General features: G+C 35.3%; 3 protein-coding genes across 4 annotated transcripts in view; 1 reads left to right on the top strand and 2 right to left on the bottom strand.

Moving 5' to 3' along the window:
• Positions 1-426: 426 nt before the first annotated feature.
• On the bottom strand, positions 427-2,439 carry LOC123523322 (uncharacterized). The gene is made up of 3 exons (XM_045301009.2): positions 1,842-2,439; positions 1,453-1,537; positions 427-657 (listed from the first exon to the last, which is right to left on the bottom strand). The coding sequence occupies exons 1-3, from the start codon at positions 2,235-2,237 to the stop codon at positions 566-568; spliced, it is 573 nt and encodes a 190-aa protein (XP_045156944.2). The 5' UTR covers positions 2,238-2,439; the 3' UTR covers positions 427-565.
• Positions 2,440-5,223: 2,784 nt separating this feature from the next.
• LOC123523323 (uncharacterized) lies at positions 5,224-8,852 on the bottom strand. 2 transcript variants are annotated; one of them, XM_053539437.1, is made up of 4 exons: positions 8,544-8,852; positions 8,186-8,264; positions 7,215-7,292; positions 5,224-5,987 (listed from the first exon to the last, which is right to left on the bottom strand). In XM_053539437.1, exons 1-4 carry the CDS (start codon positions 8,622-8,624, stop codon positions 5,929-5,931), a joined length of 297 nt encoding a protein of 98 aa, XP_053395412.1. In that variant the 5' UTR covers positions 8,625-8,852; the 3' UTR covers positions 5,224-5,928. The 2 variants fall into 2 exon arrangements, with proteins under 2 accessions (XP_053395412.1, XP_045156945.2); XM_045301010.2 differs by having other exon boundaries at positions 5,225-5,987; positions 8,168-8,264.
• Positions 8,853-11,020: 2,168 nt separating this feature from the next.
• LOC123523912 (uncharacterized) overlaps positions 11,021-20,701 on the top strand; it is a 91,542-nt gene continuing 81,861 nt past the window's right edge. Inside the window, exon 1 of the mRNA XM_053539432.1 lies at positions 11,021-11,155. The gene's annotated coding sequence lies outside the window, so the exon portion shown is untranslated. The remainder of the gene's footprint in view (positions 11,156-20,701) is intronic.

Raw genomic sequence — 20,701 nt, 5'->3', positions numbered from 1 at the left:
GACTACTATAAAATATTTAAAAGAAAAAAGATGTTAAATATAAAACTGACCATACTTCCAGCCCAAATTTCACACAAAACTAATGCAATTATTAAATTAAATGAGTTATTCTAAAATCAAGCTAGAAAAGACCCATCAATGGAAAAAACAAGCTTTAAAATAACAGACTTATCGAAGCAATCCCCTTATTTTTTTAATCGTGAAACAGGGTCTTTGTTTGTACATCTCCTGACTCCGACGGATAACTTACAGTACATATACAACCGAAACAGAGTACCTATAGAAAGTAATACATCATAGTTACAATATTCATAGATATAATATAATTCTAAGGAATGTCCCAGACTCTCTGTCACTTAACAATATAGGAAACATTAAACTGAAGCCCCAATCTTGATGGACCAAAAAATATAACACTAAAGGCTATTCCAGCGGAAATTACTTTATAATTTTCATTTTGCATCCACAGATAACAAAATTTGGCGAGGTTAGAATATAAGCACTATGAACGATATCTTTGATTGTTTTGTATTTCTGCCGTATATTCCAGGAAATGTTAACTAGACTAATTGCTTTTAAAACGGAACAAAGCTCTAGCATCCATTGTAACCTTTACGTCTGGATAACTATCTGAGTTTTCAGGATGAAACACGTCAGCTGAAATATACACCATAAACATTAATATAAACAGAATAAAGTATTTAATTGAGTACTTAAACGATCCGTACATTATCCTTATATAAATATGTTCATCCTTTCAAAGTTTTAGATAAAATGTTTTGACGTCGCAATGACACAATTAAAGGTCATAAGGCGACATTCCAGCTTTGATGGTGGAGGAAAACACCAGGTGCCCCTGCGTGCATTATTTCATCACGAGCGGGTATCTGGGTAGAACCACCGACCTTTCATAAGCCAGCTGAATGACTTCCTCACACTTGAAGAATTCAACACCCCGAGTGAGGCTCGAACCCATAAGTAAGAGGTGCAAGTGATTTGAATCAGCTGACATTAACCACAACTACCCGGAGCCCCTCAGGTTAACCTGGCAGCCATCTTGACGCCATCTGGATATTCCGCGACCCGCACAATTTCTATCTTGAGAAAAAATATTTTTGCCAGAATCATAAACGTTAGACATTTGCTAACACTTTGGTTTATAACATCCTTTGTTATGCTTTTGTGACCACCCCATGTCTACTTTTTGCTCTAAAAGTCACTCCATTGTTACAACAGAATAAACAACAATGAAAATTGAATTCAAGGAAGGCCTTTTGTCCTCCTCTTAGGTGGTTTCTTAATGCAAGTTGTACTTGTATTTAACTGTATTTTTACATTTTACGACACATTCGACCCGACTGTAAACACAAAATAAAGTAGTCCGCTTCTTAAAAATCATAAATTGTACCGAACAGAAAATGCAGAAGTTTATTGAAAAGAAAATGTACTAACATTCTAGTTGCTCTGGAACTTGATATGTCAAGCTAGTGGAGCGTGATCTTCCGGGTACATACTGCTGATTATGTCCATCTTTATTCTGAATGGATCAATAGCATGCATTAAAAGGAAACATTTTTCACATATAGCTCACCTTGAGAATGTAATTACGAGACAATGTTGATGTTTAAATGTCACTTCATATCATTTCATTTAATCAAAATAACGAAATACACTGTTGTACCCTGTTAGCTATCCATTTTCTTAGCAAAAGTAAACAAACATGTGCGTACTAGATAGCACGCAAGTGCTTTTCAGCACCTATTAGAATGTAGAAAATTTGAAACCATAAGAACTAGTTGATTTTATAAAATATGTTAGGCTGCATGACTCATTTAACGTACCGTTTTATTTTCTGCCTCCAATCTTTCTATTTCATCATGAATCTGAACACGCCTCACATTTTCTGTCCAGTGATCAGGCAAGGAAGGTTCTTTATTTGTTACCGGTGATGTTCTGCCTCTGGGTAACCTATTTATACATTTCAAATTCTCTTCTCGTTGATACAGAATAGCTGTTGCATTTGGTTCATTTATTGTACTGCGAGTCTCAAAGCTGCTACTTAAATCACGTACCAGTCCACATTCGGTATTAACCTTTGGACGTTTTCTATATTCGCATGTTTCTTTATGTCTCACAAATTCTTCTTTAGTCTTACGCCTTGAAACATATTTACATCCGTTTTCTTCGTATGGACAATGCAGCCCACAGTGTTTATACAACAGTTCCATCAAAGCCATTCGCGTAGATAAATATCATAAAACGTATCTATGTAGCAGGCTTATAGTTTGTTTAACTCCTTCTACCTCTACGATGTTATCCAAACAATCATTTACTGATTATAACTGGGATTATAACTTACGAAAACATTATAGTTCTTCCTTAGAAAACATTAAATATAAGGTACGAAACTAAATATTTATCAAAATCGTAAATTCTACTTCCGGGTCACATATACAACAATCACATTAAATGTTTAAATACGAATATACTTGATACTAATAATATTGATAAAAAGGGGGGGAGAAATTTATTAATTCGAAATTATTTAACCTTGAAAGACAGCAAAGTATGTTATATGTAAATCACTTTTAAATATATACGTCACGCTTTAATACCTTGGTCTTATGTTCACAAAACATTTTCAGTATCAGCTAAACTTATAGTTTGTTATTTATGCTTAAAATTTGATGTTAAGTTCATGACTATTTTCCAGTGACCGTGCAGCATTGATGGTCAGCCTCAGTTGGAAATTAATCTTGAAGCTGTAGTAAAATTTGTTGGCAAAAGTTCGATCTCAAACTCAGCTGATACCGAAAAAGCATGTACTTAGAATAAACATCCCGTTTATAAAAGCGCGATAACCACCTTGATATAACGTCTTGCTTTGCCAATAGTTATTTTTTCTTAAGTAGATTTCATTAAGTTTGAACTTGAGACGATGTACTTATAACTTTACATTTATATATAAACAGAAAAAGTAAGATCCCTCGGAAGCACCGAAAAAAGGCAAACGTGAAAAATGCAGCTCGTTTGATTGAGTCCTGTTCTGACAATAATGGAAAAATGCAACACTGCTCACGCTCCCTAGCACCGGCCACAGCAGTATTCAATCTTCAAATTTAAATGAGTTGAAATCAGTGATCTCGAAGAACCCAAAAATATAACAACACTGAGATGAAGTCGGCACATGTTTTGTGTTTTCGAAGATTTGATGCCGAAAGCTATTGAGAATAAAAAAATCTGGAAAGTAGATCCCTCGGAAGCACCGAGAACAAGGCCAACAGTGAACAATTGCAGACTTCGGTTTGAATGAGTCTGTTCATGAGCAGTAATGGAGAATGCACCACTGCCCCCACTCCCCTAGCACCGCTTAAGCATTAATTCAATCTCAATATCTAAATGAGTATAAATCAATGATCCCGAAGGACCAGAAAATATAACACACTGAGCATGAAGTCGGGGCGAACTTTTTTAAACGGCCCGCCACAACAGCACTATAACACCCGCTGTTGTGAATTCAATAAAATCTGGAAAGAGATCCCTCGTAGCACCGAGAACAAGGCAACATGAAAATAGCAGACACCGTTTGATTGAGACTGTTACAATGAGCAGTAAATGGAGAATGCAACACTGCCCACGCCCCCTAGCACCGGCTTAAGCATTATTCAATCAATCAAAATCTAAATGAGTTGAAATCAATGATCCCTAAGGACCAGAAAAATATAACAACACTGTAGATAAGTCGGGGCTACTTTTTACGTGCCGCCAAACAGCCTTAACACGCCGCTGTTGTGGAAGTAAATAAAATCTGGAAATATATTCCCTCGGAAGCAACCGAAACAATGGCAAACAGTGACAATGCAGACTCGGTTTTGATTGATCTGTACATGAGGCAGTAATTGGTAGAATGCAACACTGGCCCACGCCCCCTAGCACCCCGCTTAAGCCTTATACAATCTTCAAATCTAAATTAGTTTGAAAATCAATGAAACATCATAAGGTAAAATCACAAGAAACAAATACTAGTGTGTACATTTTATAACAACAAAACGTATGCATTTCATAACCAAGTATTCGTTGTCCAAGATATTAGGCACATGCCGTGCACCACATAGCGACCATTGATGCCCAAGTTTTGATATACTTCAGGTATTGTCCAACTTTCACTTCATGTCTGATGTAGTGTGTTAATGTCTTCGTTTTTTGTTGTTAATTGTAGAGAAGCGACAAAATGTAGGTCATATGGAGACTTTTCCAATGTCCCCCTCCTGTAATTCTGTAAGGTATAGGTTTGCACATTTTGTTAGTCAGCTGGATGCCTGCCCACATTAAAGGTAAGTGATTCAATGTCAGCGGCCTTACCAAAATAGAAAAAGTGGAAACTCCACAGGTCGCTCAACACGACAAAAATGAAAATGTTGCAGGCTCGGTTCGATTGAGCCTGTTCATGGACGGTATAGTGGAAATGCATACTACCGACCGACGCCCTCTACCCCGGAATTGAGCAGAAACTCACAATAACACATGCTACCAAGTACAAAAATAAATTTAGAGACATCCACAGATGTGCTCATACGGCGAGCACATGGAACCATCAATGATACACTTGGCATGTAATTCCAATGAGAAGCGGCCGTATGGTCCCTGATAAAGTTTAGTGGGTTTGCCCTAACGAGAAAACAATGAGCAAACTAAATAAACTTGTGAATTTAGGAAGGGGAACTGAGGCTATGGATCCTTAGATCCTTAATACGTGTTAATGCCTTCATGCTGTTGTTTAGCAATTGATTCTTACTCGAGATTTCCTCTGCCATAACATATTTAACATATATTGTTGCATTCATTGCCTTATCCACAAGCCCTGGCCCGTTACCCTAGGCTAATCGAAATTAACTGAAGACAGCAAAAGCCGGTTGTTCTTCGTTAAATACGACTAATATCAGCACAATCGAAATTTCGGCAACAAAAATATATCCATTATTTGAATGTGTATACAAATGTGAGAACGCTTAAGCAACAATTTATTTCATTTTTAATTTTTTCCTGTGTAAATCTCTAAGTAAAAGAACAATGGGCTCAACTCTCGATATAACTTGGGTGATCACAGACCCTTTCATGAGTTCACTAACAACATTTAATTGTTGATACAAACCAAACCCATCCAAATATCATATTGGAAGAACGAAGCACCCACTTTAAAATCTGAAGTCCTATAACATCATGTGCAGAAAGTATTAATGACAGATTTATCAAAAAGCATACACGGACAATTATCAAGACACAGTAGAAAAAGCCAAAACGTAAAGAATCAAAGAGAAGAACCGCCTTGGAACGGTCACAAAGGAGCACTGAAACTCACTTTAGCACAGAATCAAAGACACAAAAAACACTAAAACTGAATTTCGGACACTGATCTCAAGTCGAATGTGGTAATTGAATTAGTTTGTATCTGCTCAATATATGTGAAGTGTGTAACTGTGGAATAATGATCAAAAACAAACAGTTCTAAGATGATACACAATCAAATACTACATACATCATAACTGTCTATTATTACCGCCTAAACATTTGTTGACGTTGGCTTCAAGCATCCTAAGTAATTTAATAACCCACATAAAGATTAATAAGATAAATATAACCGATGCTGGTAATTTTGTCGTAAACATGAAATATTTTTTTGCAAATTCAGAATGACAAAGTCATCTCAAAGGTGAATTTTAATCACTGCATTTTTACCCCAGCGATTTTCATTATTAATATTATTTATAAATGTCAAAACTTCTACTTCTGATCCCTTGATGTCTTGTATGAACTACAGTTCGTTCATGGTTTCAAAATAACCTTTTAATTGCTTGCAAATATGAAATAATTTCATCAGCTTAACTAAGAAAATATCTCAAAGGTCCAACCCCTTTAAATAATTGTACACTAGAGACGAAACAAAGCTCTTGTTGACGGCGTTACTTTTCCTTTTGGAGTTCCAGTGCCTGAAAAAGTCGACATAAACATTGAGTCACTGAATTGAAAAAATTCTACAAGGCCAATACCACTTAAGTAAGTGTTTTCAAAGAATATTAATCGATTATAAACCAAATAAACAAGTTGAGCCACAGAAAATATTAAATAGCTACACTTTGACTGATCATGTCAATTGCGTCAAATAAAAGCACAGCGTGACTGAATAAATATTGACAAGTAGATCATTCTATTTTCTCAGGGGTCTAAACAAAAGATAGCCTTCAGTACGTATGATTTACATTTCAGTGTAGTCTGCTTATCTACCAAATGCTTTTTTGTTTTGTTTGTGTTCGGGTTTAACGTCTTTTTCAACAATTTTTCAGTCATATCAACGACGGTGTCTACTTGTAGCAGTGAGCAAATGCCCAACCTTTATAGTGCTAGGCCACACTGGACAATCACGCCGAAGACACGTGGCATGATACCCCACCCAGTCACATTATACTGACACCGGGCTGACCAGTCCTAGCACTATCCTCTTACTATCCTCTTAATGCTGAGCGCCAAGAGAGGAAGCGGCAAGTACCATTTTTTACGTCGTGGTATTGACGCGGGCCAGGGATTGAACCCCACGACCTCCCGGCACTCTAAGCGGACGTCACTACCACTAGGTTACCGAGGCTGTTATATCTACCAAATGTATCAATAAGCTCCACATATATAGTAAATACAAGTAGTCCCTTTAACGAATAAGATAAGGAGGATGCAGTATTGCAGACGATTAATAAGTTTCAAACACGCGGCCTCTATACTGTAAACATTGTGCAGTATTTACAACACTCACATGGCGGGTCAGTACTGTATACATTGTGCAGTCTTTAAAACACTCACCTAGCGGGTCAGTACTGTAAACATTGTGCAGTCTTTAAAACACTCACCTAGCGGGTCAGTACTGTAAACATTGTGCAGTCTTTGAAACACTCACCTAGCGGGTCAGTACTGTAAATATTGTGCAGTCTTTAAAACACTCACCTAGCGGGTCAGTACTGTAAATAATGTGCAGTCGTTACAACACTCACCTGGCGGGTGAGTACTGTAAACATTGTGCAGTCTTTACAACACTCACCTAACGGGTCAGTACTGTATAATTTCGATGAATTTCAATGTGTCTTGTTTTTTGCTTTCAATATGCATACATGCTTGCTGACCATGTATCAAAACTAATGAAATGTTAATTATGGTTTAAGTTTACTTACGGAGAATTGCTTTTATGTCAGGTGTTACTTTTCCGTCTGGATAAGCAGCCCAGTATCTACTTAAATGATAGCCGTCACCTGATGCGTGTAAATATTTTTTTGAATGAGATGATTCTTAAAATAAGAGTATATAAAATATATATATTTCGATACTTTGATGTTTTCTTCATCAAGTAAATGTTTGAAATAAGTGATGAAATTCCCAAATTCTCAGAAAGACGACTGCGATTTTTCCTGAATAGGCACCACAAATAAATTGGGAACCTCTGACACAGAACGGTTTTTTATTAAAAATACTTCAAGTGAACATAATTCCAAATGTAAAATTGCTATCGAATAAAAAAATAAATAGTAATTTATTGATCTTATTATTAAGGGAACTAAATATACATTTGTACTTTAAAGAAACTGGCCTCCCGATACGGGCTATAAATGACCTTTCTATAAAATTGAAGTGAACATAAGAATATGATTGACTTCTCCAACCATCTTAAATCTAAGAAGAACAAAATAAGATGCCCAAGTTGGGATTCGGACCCGGGCTTCCGCGGCAATAAAAGCTTTCTAGCGGTCTTTACCAATTTATCACGGAGGTATATTTATGTAACAAGTGTTAAATATAAATGTTTATAGAGGCAGTCAACCTTGAGTAAAGCGTTACAGGCGCTGTTCAATTTTCATTTTAAAGTTTGGTAAAAACAGCTGATTCATTTGTATGTTCATAACATGTGGACAGTAATTATGTTACAAAGCTTTCTTCAGAAATATAACATTAATATCCTGTTACTTAAACTTTTCCCTTTTCTGTCATAAACTCTGGAGGCCAGTGGCTTTACGAAAGCTATTTCAGAGTTCTTTACTTCTTTTAAAGTAGTTTTTAAGCAATCTGGCATGGCAAGAGAATAAGTTTAAAAATTTGATGAGACTATTTAACTGCAATCGCAGATACCTACTCTCATATCGTTCGTCACCATGAACAGGAAAAGAATCGCTCTCAAATGTGTGACGTCGACGATCACTTGTTGATCTCTGCCATCCATTTGTAGATCTCTGAAAATGTGTATACAGTTCTTATAAGAGAAAATGACAAGGTTGTCTGAATATCATAGTCTAAATTAAAGCCTAAGTGGATCTTTATGATATTAATAGAACACTGACTTTTTTTCAATAACCCAAATGGAAACAAAACAATTAATTTAAGGAAGTTTTGTCTATTTGTCAGAAAAACTACACAAATGTCTTTTTTCGAACTGGCGTATCGGAAGTAATTGAATAATATTTTGTTGTTTGAATCAGTGGTAATGTTGGGCGAATATCAACCTCACTGACCTCTGGCATAGGAGAATACACAGTGTCATTTGTCAAAACGGGTGTGACTTGGTTTTCGCTCCTACATCTTGATCCAGACATGCTACGTGATCTACTTCTATATCTAGCAGAAGGACCTTGTTTCACAGTTATGTCACCTTCTCCATGGGAGAGCTTATGTGAATGTTCTTCTATTGCGTTTTCAGCATGACCTTGTTGGCATCCAATGTCAATACTATTATTCCTGTTGCCGTTATATCCTTCATCATTTGTTCTGTTATACACACTAGGGTATGCATGTGTTTTATGAGGTGCCTCAACTTACCTTACTTGTTTACTTCAATATTCATTACAATGACATTTGTTCACATGTTCCCAATACCGTTTTATCCTTACCACAAACACATATTTACCAACCGTTTTCGCGTTTTGGACAATGCAACACACAAAATTTGTAAAGTAACTACACAACAAATGTCCATCCTAAGTATAAAATTAAAAAGTTTATATACTGCTACACATGTGTTAATACTTAACAATTAATCATAGAATAAACAAGAGAGAGAGATAAAATATCTGCCTAGTTTAACATAACAAGTTACAAATCATGCATTTATCTAAAACTTGATCTGATTATGAATAATATTAAGGCTAAGTTTAAACTTAATTGCTGTTGTGTTCAAATGAAGACGCAGTTAATAAATTAGCATTTTTCATAAACTGTTCCTTGAAATTAGGGCGAGATGTAGAATATATACCTATATGATGTCAATAGTAGATGTCTAAAAGAAATGTTATTGTGTACTTTCCCTACGTAACCTATACTTTTTACAAATCTTCACTTCATATTATGTATACCTGTAGTTTTCACTGAATCTGTAGTGTTTTATTTTTGTACAGAATGCGTATTAATATAGTACCTATATCTTCTTTCTTTTAAATAATAATCTTTTGTAAGTATTATTTGATGAAGATTATGTATTGTTGACCTTGAATTTGATTGTACCATGTGCATCTGATGTCTAAAATGATATTTCTGTTTTATTTTAATTCCCTTCTGTTTGGTTCAGTTATCTTCTTTAAAACCTAACTCCTAATTAATCAACCACAAGGTAAAGCATTATTATATACATTTGTGTAAAAAATCACATTTTGTCAGCAAAGATTGTTCACGGTTTCTCGGCTAAAATGAAATCATTTAATGAATTTAAGAATATTAACATAGATATCTTTATTGTTTGATCCACGTAATCCGTAACAGATATCGTTTATATTTTTATGAGTATAAATGCTACGGCCAAACGTGTACGTTTCCTGATGTAAAAATCTGGCAGAATCAAAATTTCGAAAATATCTTTATATAATAAAATCTGTAAAAAGATCCCTTGGAAGCAAAGAATACAGCCAAGAAGAATAATATCAGACTCTGTTTTGATTGAGTCTGTTCATGAGAGGTTAATGAAATGTGCAACACCTCTCACGCCCTAGCACCGGCTTAATCGGACACTATTACCCATATGTTGAATGGACTCCATGATCCCAAAGGACCAGAAATATAACAACACTGAATCCAAGTACGGAGTTTTCACAAAAACCTGCTACATAGAAATGTTGCTTTTCCCTTACAACTTATTCCGAAAAAAACATTACAATCCATTACAATTTTGTATTTGTTAGTGGTCCCCAAATTGCCGAAAATTTGTCAAAGAAATTGTAAGATCAATTTTAGTATCATAAACTCAGTTAACCGAACAATGTGACATTTCTGTTTTGTAGACACAGAAAATCGTCTCGATATGCAGGAAAAACAGCTTAGCTTAAAATTTCCTTCAAAAGGCGTCTGAAGACATAGAAGCGAGTGTTTTATGACACAAAGCATACGCCAGACGTTCTAAATACGTATATTTTTTTCTGAAACTTCACCCAAATGTTTTTTTTTTCACGTAACAAACGTACAGGCAGCATGCGCGCTGGAATTTGGGCGAAATGTTTGAAAAAGTATTGAGAATGTGTGACAAGTTGTGCCGAGGAAAGCACTTGATTCACTTTTATCTCATTGAAATCGAAAAATCAAACGATATAAACAGAAAATATAGAACGAATCGATTGTTAAGATACCTAGGAAAGTAATAATTGGTTTGTCACCCTGAATAATGTAACGATGAACGTAGTAATATACAAAATTAACGCGTAAACACAATACACATTGACTAAATTATACAACTACGATGAAGTAAAATGGGCGACAGGGCCTGACAAAAAGGATTCTATAACTTCGGGATCTGATGAATGTTTTGAAGCGAGTTTTAGGAAATCACTGAGCATAACTTCAGATGAATACCTTGAAAAATGTTCACAGTATCTAAAATACGGGAAGGAGTTTCCCGCCTTGATTTTGTTTGGAAATTGGCCATTATTTGTGTTTACAAGTCTGGACCAGCACCAACAAATTTGACCTGATGAAGGAACATCAATTTTAGATGTTTTCAATGGCTTGATCAGGAGCGTGACAAGACAACGCATGTAGACATACCAACTCAAAAATGTGGTAAACACCACGGGAAGGTACTGGACATGTATTGCAAGAATTGTGACGAAGTCTGCTGTGGAGCATGTGTTGGTTTGCAACACAGGTAATAGTAAATTAGTAATGTTATTTATAATTAATGCGGATATCAGGTCATTTTTATTCCGAACTTCTAGCAAGGACGTACCGTTTTAAGTATGTTGAACCAAAAATTGTCATTAAATCAAACAAATGTAAAGAACATTGATTTAACTAAGTGTAGCCTTCTTGTTTTTTAACATGTTTAAAGAACGGATGTATGTATTGAATAAAGTACTAAAACAACAGCTTAGAATACTGCACTAAATATTGTAGTTTTTAAGGTCGCATAAATTCTATTCGTTACCTACTCATATCTGTAATACCGCTTTAAAATTTTATATGGTTAAATACATCGCTTCGTTGACTGTACACACAACAAGCAATCCGTTTCACTAAAATAGCAATATTGAAACACTTTGTATAAATAGAAAACGATAACGAAAACGTTATCGGAAAAGTCAATTATGTTTTTATCGGTAAACCAGGTTTTTCTTTCTGATTAATACAATTTAATAGTAGTACAACATCTTTGTCACAGATAATGGTTTCACTACCCGATTCTCCTTTTCTCAATAATAACATAAACATGTTGTCGTTAAAAATACCGTGTGCAAGTAGTATTGTACTATTTAATAATGCCCTTTCAAAACATGTTCCCGCTTTAGCGTTATTCATATATAGGCCTCGAACAGGAAATAATAATAAAAGCCAGGTCCAATTTTTGACAGGATTAAATAAATTGGGACAATACAACAAAACAGATTTATTTTGGTATGGAAAAGATAATAAAAATATGATATATATATATATAAACTGAAACTCATAATAGCAACGAAATTATTTTAATCACGAGCAAGCTAAAACGCCTGTTTTTCAAAAGACAAAAGAAATAGACTTATGTTATACCATGAAATTATATAGCCCTATATATAACATTAATTGCAATAATAAACGCCAGAAGCAATACACTAAAAAGTTTCATCATTAGAATTTAGTAAAAACTGATAAAACTTTACTTATCATCAGAAGAAAAAAAACATGGATTACCGTAAATTCAGATTCAAAATATATTCCATAAAAATTCCTACATTTAAAAGATACAAATTATTTCTTTAGCACGTGCAATGGAATAAAATACGTTACCTGATTTGGAGGCCTTAGCACAAGCCAGTTTTGGAAGACACTACACAATGTTCAACGTGATTGGGATATCTACAATTGCGTCTGTTGAAAAGTAGAAATCAAAGAAAACTAAAGCTGTTGAAAAACTTGTCACCAGAAAAGGGAATGTTCTAAAACAGTGAAGGACATAGGTCAAAACTTACCTCCATATATATTAACCTTTAAGTCAAAAGTTAGCAGAATTCAATGACTTATTTTTCCATCAGCTATTTATAATACATAATATGGAATTATAAACTGGAAGAAAGTATTCAATCTATTGAAGGAACAAGAACAGACTAGAACGCTTAAGAAGATTCAAAACACATTCATCAATAATTTGTGCAAACCAAAGAACTGGCAAGTAAAAAAGAAATAGTTTAGTACAGAAGTTGTGATTGGCCCAGAGAGATTAAAAACAAAAAGCTTTACATTTAAACCAGACTTGGCGATTGAAAAACTATTAAGGAACTTAAACACGTTGGATAACTAACAATGGACAGTTTTACTTCCACGATAAGTCAGCATGAATGTATCCCTATAAATAGCAAAGGAAGACAATTGTATGTGCGACATAAGCGATTTTTGTTTATTTCAAACTGGAACAGCGTTACTTACAGACCATGAGAACAAGAGTTTAAAACAGACTGGACAACAAACCGCATTTCCTGAACGGCTTCATCTATCTGCGAAACCATATGGAATTTTATTTTTTATTTTTTTGCATTGTAAGGATGATTCAACATCTGCTGTTACCCTTCATAATGTAAAGAAAGTTACAGTTTGTGACACCAAACATCAAAATGTCACTGAAGTCATCGTTCATGTTGGCGATCACTGCCCGCGGATAGCGCACTGCTATAAGTCGCTTTAAACGTTTGGTGTGTGGGTGGAAGGCTGAAAATTGAAGTCCCGGGGCACGTTGAGGTGTATAAAACTTCAGGAACACAGATGAAAAGCTTTGAATCACCATCTTATCAATACGCACTGCATATAACAATCAGGAAGCAGGATTCAACTGATTGGCTTACATAGTCAGACAGCAACAATGGATTGATCATGATGACGAGCAAAAGGAAATGTTGTGATATATCCACACATAAAGATATGTTTGAATTATACAGGCTTGTGCTTGGGACCCTAAATCCCATATATGTAACCGGGGATGGATAGTAACAATGTTAGCAATGCTAGCCGAAAGTGACGTGTCAATAATGTTGCACAATTCTTACTAAGAAAGAAGGTTTGAAAGAGCCACAGACTCTGTTTTAGACAAAAAACATCCGAAACTCTATATTATGATGGTTGACAATGACACAGTTAAAATGTTTTATATTAAGTAACCCATAACCAGCATGTTGGTTTAATAGTGACTCCATAGTATATTATGTTGGTAATTGTAAATTTAATGCTTGAGCATTGACCTATAAGTAGATTTATATATCTAAAAAGCATTGCAGCAGAAGCTGTCCTTACTTTCCTAGATCGAATTTTATCATGTGTTTATATATTTGGTGTATTCCTAGGAAATAGGACTATGCGGATTTTCCATTTTTAGTGAATTCATAAAAGAAGAAGCAGATATAAAAACAGTACTGCACGATTTATATGAAAAGGGTGTGGTCGGAAGGTCCGTTCCTGATAAACAAACTATACCTTATAACAGTCATGTGCTTTTATTCTGAAATATTCCATGATCATGATACTAGATTGTATATTGCAAAAGAACGAAAGAATGCACAGACATCATGCAAAGGTGTCACCTGGTCTGTCTCTTCTGTAAGTTGAATGTGTAAAAATATCATACTTCCACATTAATTTTTATTGGCACGGCCAACTCTAGAACGCTGACTCTTCGCAATGATAATATAGAATTTTACTGCTTTATTGAACATACATCCATTATGATCTGACTCATAAGTTGTGGTTTGTGATAAATAAAATACGTAACGATTGTTTTATGTCAAACAATGACCAATTTCTGATTGTATAAATCAGATTAAGAAAACACTGTATAACAAATTTCCAAAACCTTTACTCTGCGCTGACGGTGGCCCAGTGATCTGCATTACGACCCGTGCATGCACGTCGTGGCAGTCTAATTTATGTCTGCCAAGTTCGCTATACATTCAGTAAATGTTTCAGTGCACACCCCTTTGAATGATAACCCAGTCTATTTTAGAGGTTTAGCAGGTTAAAGGTTAAAATATTCTGAAATCAATTCAATTATTGTATACGAGGACCAGTCATCGTATCAGCATTTTAAACTACAATAATCTTTATTTTTATAGTTTTTACCACATCGGCATAATTTCCGAATTTGTTTTATATCCTTAGGACGGCCAGCACATATTTATGCAATCTCGCCAGGCATATGTATGTTTTTGACAACACAGAAAATGACGTCACTCGACCTTCAGCTATTTCCGGAAGTAAATAAAATGAAAGTAGAAATGCTAAACTTGAAAACGAAAGCCGCATTTTGATTCGTAGATAGTCAGGGGTCACGCGCAGGGGTCACCCCGTCTAAATGTATGCGCGTGGACTTCTTCTTTTTTTTTTTGCTGTTGGGGAGCCAATTTTCAGCACTTTATTACGAATTGAAATTACCTGGGCTTTAGTACAGCATGTCAGCTTTTAATCTATGAAAAAATATTTGAGCTCTGGATAAACAGAAATCCCACAGGGGTCCGTAACGGACCAAGGGTACATTGATAATTTTGGAACTTCATTAAATCGCTCAAAATGTCATTTTTGATGTTGTCTGAGAGTGTCAGTATATGCCTCAGTTGTAAGATATAACCGTGTTTGAGAGCTGCAGACCTAGACATTTCAGAAATATTTTCAAAATAAGTTTCGTGTAATAAATGTTGTTTCTACGGAAGCGTGAAAGGGCCATCAGACGCTAATACGTTTTAGTACGTTAAGGCTGTGGAAAGGATATAATCCAAAATTTGAAAAGTAATACATTTGTATTATATTGTTTTTCAAATATTAAAAGAACAGACAAGTTTCCCGTTTAAGACTGTTTTTTTTTCATATCTTGAATGAAAAATAAATATAAAGCTGATTATCATTTGAGTAAACGGTCTTTCTTAAATTTATAGGTTGTGTCTTTTTACCATGGGTAAAGTCTGCTTTTTTCCATTTGGTGATACTGTTACAGTGTGTCATTCTCAAAACTTCATATCTTTAGAGGCTGCACTGGTTTTTACCTAGATCTTAAAAGGACTGACCTCTACATAGTACGAATATAAAAGTTATTATAGGTTATTAGGGTATAATTGCTTCATTCCTTAAGAAGATTTAGAAACTTAGTTACTTAGCTATGTAATACATGAGAATGAGTTGGGTTTCCTTTTACTGATTTTACCGTTCGAAATTGAAAAGCGTTTAAACTAAACTGCATTATTAAGCTTTATATAACCGTTAAGTACGAATTCCTTCTAGATGCATGGGAAATTCTTATTTCACAGGCAATCCGGATTCACTCAGACATTTTTTTTCTTGATTTGGTATTTTTAAAAGTATCTAAATAAAATCTCCAAATAGAAACCGGGCATTTTACACTGCATTAAGAATGCATTATACAAGTATATAGTATTGTTGTAAACGTTTTGTGGCAAATTTCTGCGAAGTTGATTTTGTCGTGTTAGCGGAACAAAGACATCGCGACAACACTACAGATACAAAAAGTGTCGTTCTGTCGTACCCGCAGTACCCGTGTACAGACCGAAGGTACAACAATAATATAGTTCGACAAATAAAAGGCGCCTTAACGACATTTTCATACCCGCCAACATGAAAACTTGATAACATAAATGTCGAGTGGGCGTCCATTACTTATTTTTTTCTTCGTTTAAATTACGGTGCTGTTATATTGTCGTGTTTTGTCCAGACAACACTACAGTGCGACATAAGGACGCGTTCTGTTTTTGGCTAACTTTCGTGTATATGCGTCTGTCGCCCATGCGTGCGTAACACTCCGAAACTATTGAAGGAATTTTGTTAAACTTCAAATAATGGCAGAGACCACTGAAGTATGATGTGCAAGCACCGAAATTCTGCCTTATACACTTATCTTCCCTAAGGACCAAAGGGAATTTACGCATACCTTCACCCGAAAAATACAAGCTGGGAAAAGACAAGTACATTGTCAGTTCCAGTGGGATGGGAGATAACCGATACTATTCTTTTTCTGAACCATTTACCACTTTATATCCCTTGCTTTTACTGCCGATTGTATTTACTTTATATATGTAAAATTACACTAAATCGATTGCGGCTGGCTTAGTCAAGCGGGTACTTCGAAATTACATATTTCTATTAGATTTGTGTTATCGTTGGGACATGGAGTGCCACGGAGTACATAAAGATGAAGAGGATACCCGGGGGTGAGCCCACAGGCCACTCCTGTCCCGCCGACGCCGTCCAGCTGCTGTTTTATACTTAATTAGTATTCTTAACATATACGGCGACTAAATTTTCTAAATACTCGAATTTGGATAGCACGCAACGGTTCAAATCATATAATTTAAGATATACTTTTTTTCTTATAATATTTTTTTATATGTATGCGTGTCATTATTATCACAACGTCAATCTTCAATATGATCTTTTCTGTTTGTTTTAGCACATTCTTTGCTTTTGAAATTTGTAAAACAACATATTTCCAAAAATACAAAATACAAATTTATTGTGAAGGAAGGACGTGTTGATGAGTCCACTTCATCAAAAAATGCATTGCTGACGACGTATGTAGAGGCGTGATCGCTAGCCCATCTGGGCTCTTACTGTCACCTCAAATCTGAGGGTCAGAGTCCTCATCTTTAAGTAAAGATATAATGCTTGACATTAAGTGTGGAATGAAATTTAAAAAAATCTTGTATCATGATCTGATAGACAAATAAATGGGTTATATTTATTGTTTCAATGTTTTTAAGGCCTCAGAATCAAAAGGAATTTTCAAATTTGATCAATATTCCAATACATGTACATTCTATTTTGTATTTATATCGTTTTACCTTCGGATAATCGTATATAAAACGTTTAACTATACCTGGTACGTCACGGTTTTATGTGCTCTGGCAGTTTAGATCAATACAAATATCGTTGTTAAAATCCAATATAGATATGTACTGGCTTAGCCTCGCGGATACTTCGCAAATAGATCTACCCAACATGGGTTTGTCCATCAGCATGGGGGTTCGATTCCCTGATCCGCCGGCGCCATCCAGTCGTTTCTTTTATTAACTGCTAACATGCAGTTTGTATGAAGTTTTAAACAGTTTCTTGATTTACAGTGAAGTAATTGAAGATTTACCCGCTTGAAACGGATTGACTTGGAAAGGCGGCATGATGATCTGTAGTCAGCATTTTTTCAGTGGGGATGTCGCTTACGTCTACTAGGATTAGTTGCCTAAAATGTGTAGCTATATTATTTATTTCTTACTGTATTTAGTACTCATTGAATACCACGCACAGATCTACTTACCTAATATGTTTCTACATTCTTATATCTGTAAGCTAGGATTTCTTTTATAATTTCCTATTTAGTGTATACTGTCCTTTTTGTTTTCTATTTGGCAGATTTTTCTTCACTATTTTGCAGATAGAGTCTTTAGAAACGTTCGGTGGAGGCGCTCTATTTCTAAGAGGTTATTTTACACCTTTTTGTTATTTCTGATCTTAATCTCTATGAGGATCTTTTTCTAGGGGAACTAAAACATGTCTTGCTCATTTGTGAACCCTTTACTCCGTCTGTATCCCTTGAACATAGAGCAACGACTAATTTAGATATTATCATAATATCTTCTATTCCCGTACATTGATAAAATAAAGCTACAGTTCAAAATCTAGTTTACAATCTTTAAATTCAAAACATGTGTTCCACAGTGTTCTCAAATGACATGAATTATGTCGATCATAATATTGAGTCGATTATAAGGCCATCGCATTTTAAAATGTTTTATGGCCCTTCTGCATTCTGTTTTCTGACACTGTATTTCTATTTTGCTATCAATTCTCTCTACTGATCTAGTATCACACCTGTAATCTGTAAATGTAAAATAAGATAAAATCAAGGAATAAAAAATTGCTGAAACTCGCAACGACCTTTACGACATATCTTTTTTTTACACGACCTATTTTGGAATATGCAGATATAACCTGGAACAACTGCACAGGATATGAAAAGGAACAACTTGACAAAACTGAAAATGAGTGTGCCTGAATCGTAACTGGAGCCACCAAGTTAGTATCACTGCATGACTTAAGACAAGAGGTTAATTGGAGAACGCTTGTAGATAGAAGGCGCGATCATAGAATTCGTATGTTTTTCAAAATGCGCAGAGGCACCGCTCCTTCGTACCTGATCAGTCTCGTCCCGCCAGTCGTTAATTCAGTTTCCAACTACAGTCTCCGTAATTCCGGTGACCTCCGTTCGGTGACATCTGAAACTGAAACTGTTTTATTTGATTAAACGCCTATTTTTACGCAAAACATATTCAATGGCGTTTTACAAATACATAAAAAATACGACAAAAAATAAGTTATTTTAAATGACATATGATGTAAATGGGCATAAATATTATTGTGAATAAACTATTTAGTAAGCATTAAACAAAAGATCAGGCATCAGATAAGATTAATAAAATATTAGAACATTAAGATACAGTAAGATAGCTGTTTGTTATTAAGTAAGAATAAGTGGGTTATTGCGACATGTCCAGAAGTTATTACAAACAACTGTATTTTGTATTTGTTATGAAATAGTTCATATTCGAATGTATTTACACAATAAAATCATCCAGTTCACGTTACTTTCTTAAAAATTACAGTCACAGTCTCTAAAAGAGTGCAATGTAATTTCCAAAATAATGAGTTTTCAACTTCCTTTTGAAAACATGTATTGTGTCTGAGTTCCTTATTTCGAGAGGCAATTCATTCCAGAGTTTAGGTCCAACATTACCAAAACTTCTGTCGCTGAACGTTTTGCGCTTGTTGAAAGGAACAACGAAACACCCAGTAACGGAATTCGAAGAACGCAAGTTCCTTGTCTGTGTTTGTTTTATGAGAAGTTTAGAAAGATATTCTGGAGAGTTTCCAACTGAACAATTATACATGTAGGTGAGCATTTTGAATGTGATTCTGGCTTTGATTGGTAGCCAGTGAAGATCATACAGCGCTTGCTTGGCACTGTCATATTTTCTTCGATTTAGGACAAGTTTTGCACACATGCTCTGAATTCGTTACATTTTGTTTACTTCGCTTTGATCAATACCACACAGAATGACATTACAATAATCTAAATGGGATATCACCAATGACAGGACAAGGGTTTCGGTAGCCCCTTTGGTAAGATATTTCCGGATACATTTTATTCTGAGGTAGTTGAGCATTGCTGTTCTACACTTTCGTTTTACATGCTCTTTTAGATTCAAGTTTTCATGCAGGAATGCACCTAGATATCGAATAAAGCTCACTGATTTCACTTCATCACCTACAATGCAAATTTTGTCAGTTGAACACTTAGCGAGCTGTTGCCTACTACCAAACATGATGAACTCAGTTTTGGAAGTGTTCATTTTGAGCTTATTTTCATTCATCCAGTTGTTGATTGTTTTAGCACATTGTTCAAGTTCTTGTATTGCCTGGGATTCTACCGTTGGAGATAATAGTTTAAAGCGTTTGTTAGCAGTGTGGTCATCCGCAAAGCCATAAACTGAAATCGACGGCGGAATAACATCAAATAGTGTCCCCGCATATGTCAAATATAGCCAAGGTCCTAAGCAGCTCTCTTGTGGAACGCTACAATTTAATTGACGTGGAAATGACATGGCTGAATTGACACTTACACGGCAACTTCTGGGGCGCAGATAGGAATCAACCCAGCTCAGTGCTGTTCCACGAACGCCATACTGCTTGTTTAACACATCAACAAGAATGTCATGATCTACAGTATCAAAGGCGGCACTGAGATCGATGGCAAGTAGCGCCGTAACTTCTTTCTTCTCCAAAGCATCCAGTCAATCATTTTCAAGACGTAACAATGCTGATTCATGTGCATCTCGCACATCGCAATACTTCAATTCCTTTCTTCCTGTGACTGTGCGCCGACCAACGTCAAACTTCCTCTTATTATTACTGTTGATGTAGAAAAGCATAATTTCTTTATGCTAGACTTCGTATGAAATGCAGTGGACTTAATTATCATCTTTCTTACGAAATACTGTGAACTCTCCGCTTTGTCAATGCGGACAACCCGAGACCAGCTCACATTTTATGCTTGAATGTAGACTGTATTTACTTCCTCGGCATGTAATGTTTACTTCTGTTGGTAATTTTACCCAGTCTATTACTGTTAACACTTTACTTTATGGTGATACCTCTCTTGTCTGATACTGACAAC

This window comes from Mercenaria mercenaria, chromosome 3 (assembly GCF_021730395.1).
Source record: "Mercenaria mercenaria strain notata chromosome 3, MADL_Memer_1, whole genome shotgun sequence".
Lineage (NCBI taxonomy): Eukaryota > Metazoa > Mollusca > Bivalvia > Venerida > Veneridae > Mercenaria > Mercenaria mercenaria.
This window is presented reverse-complemented; position numbering and strand designations above follow the sequence as displayed.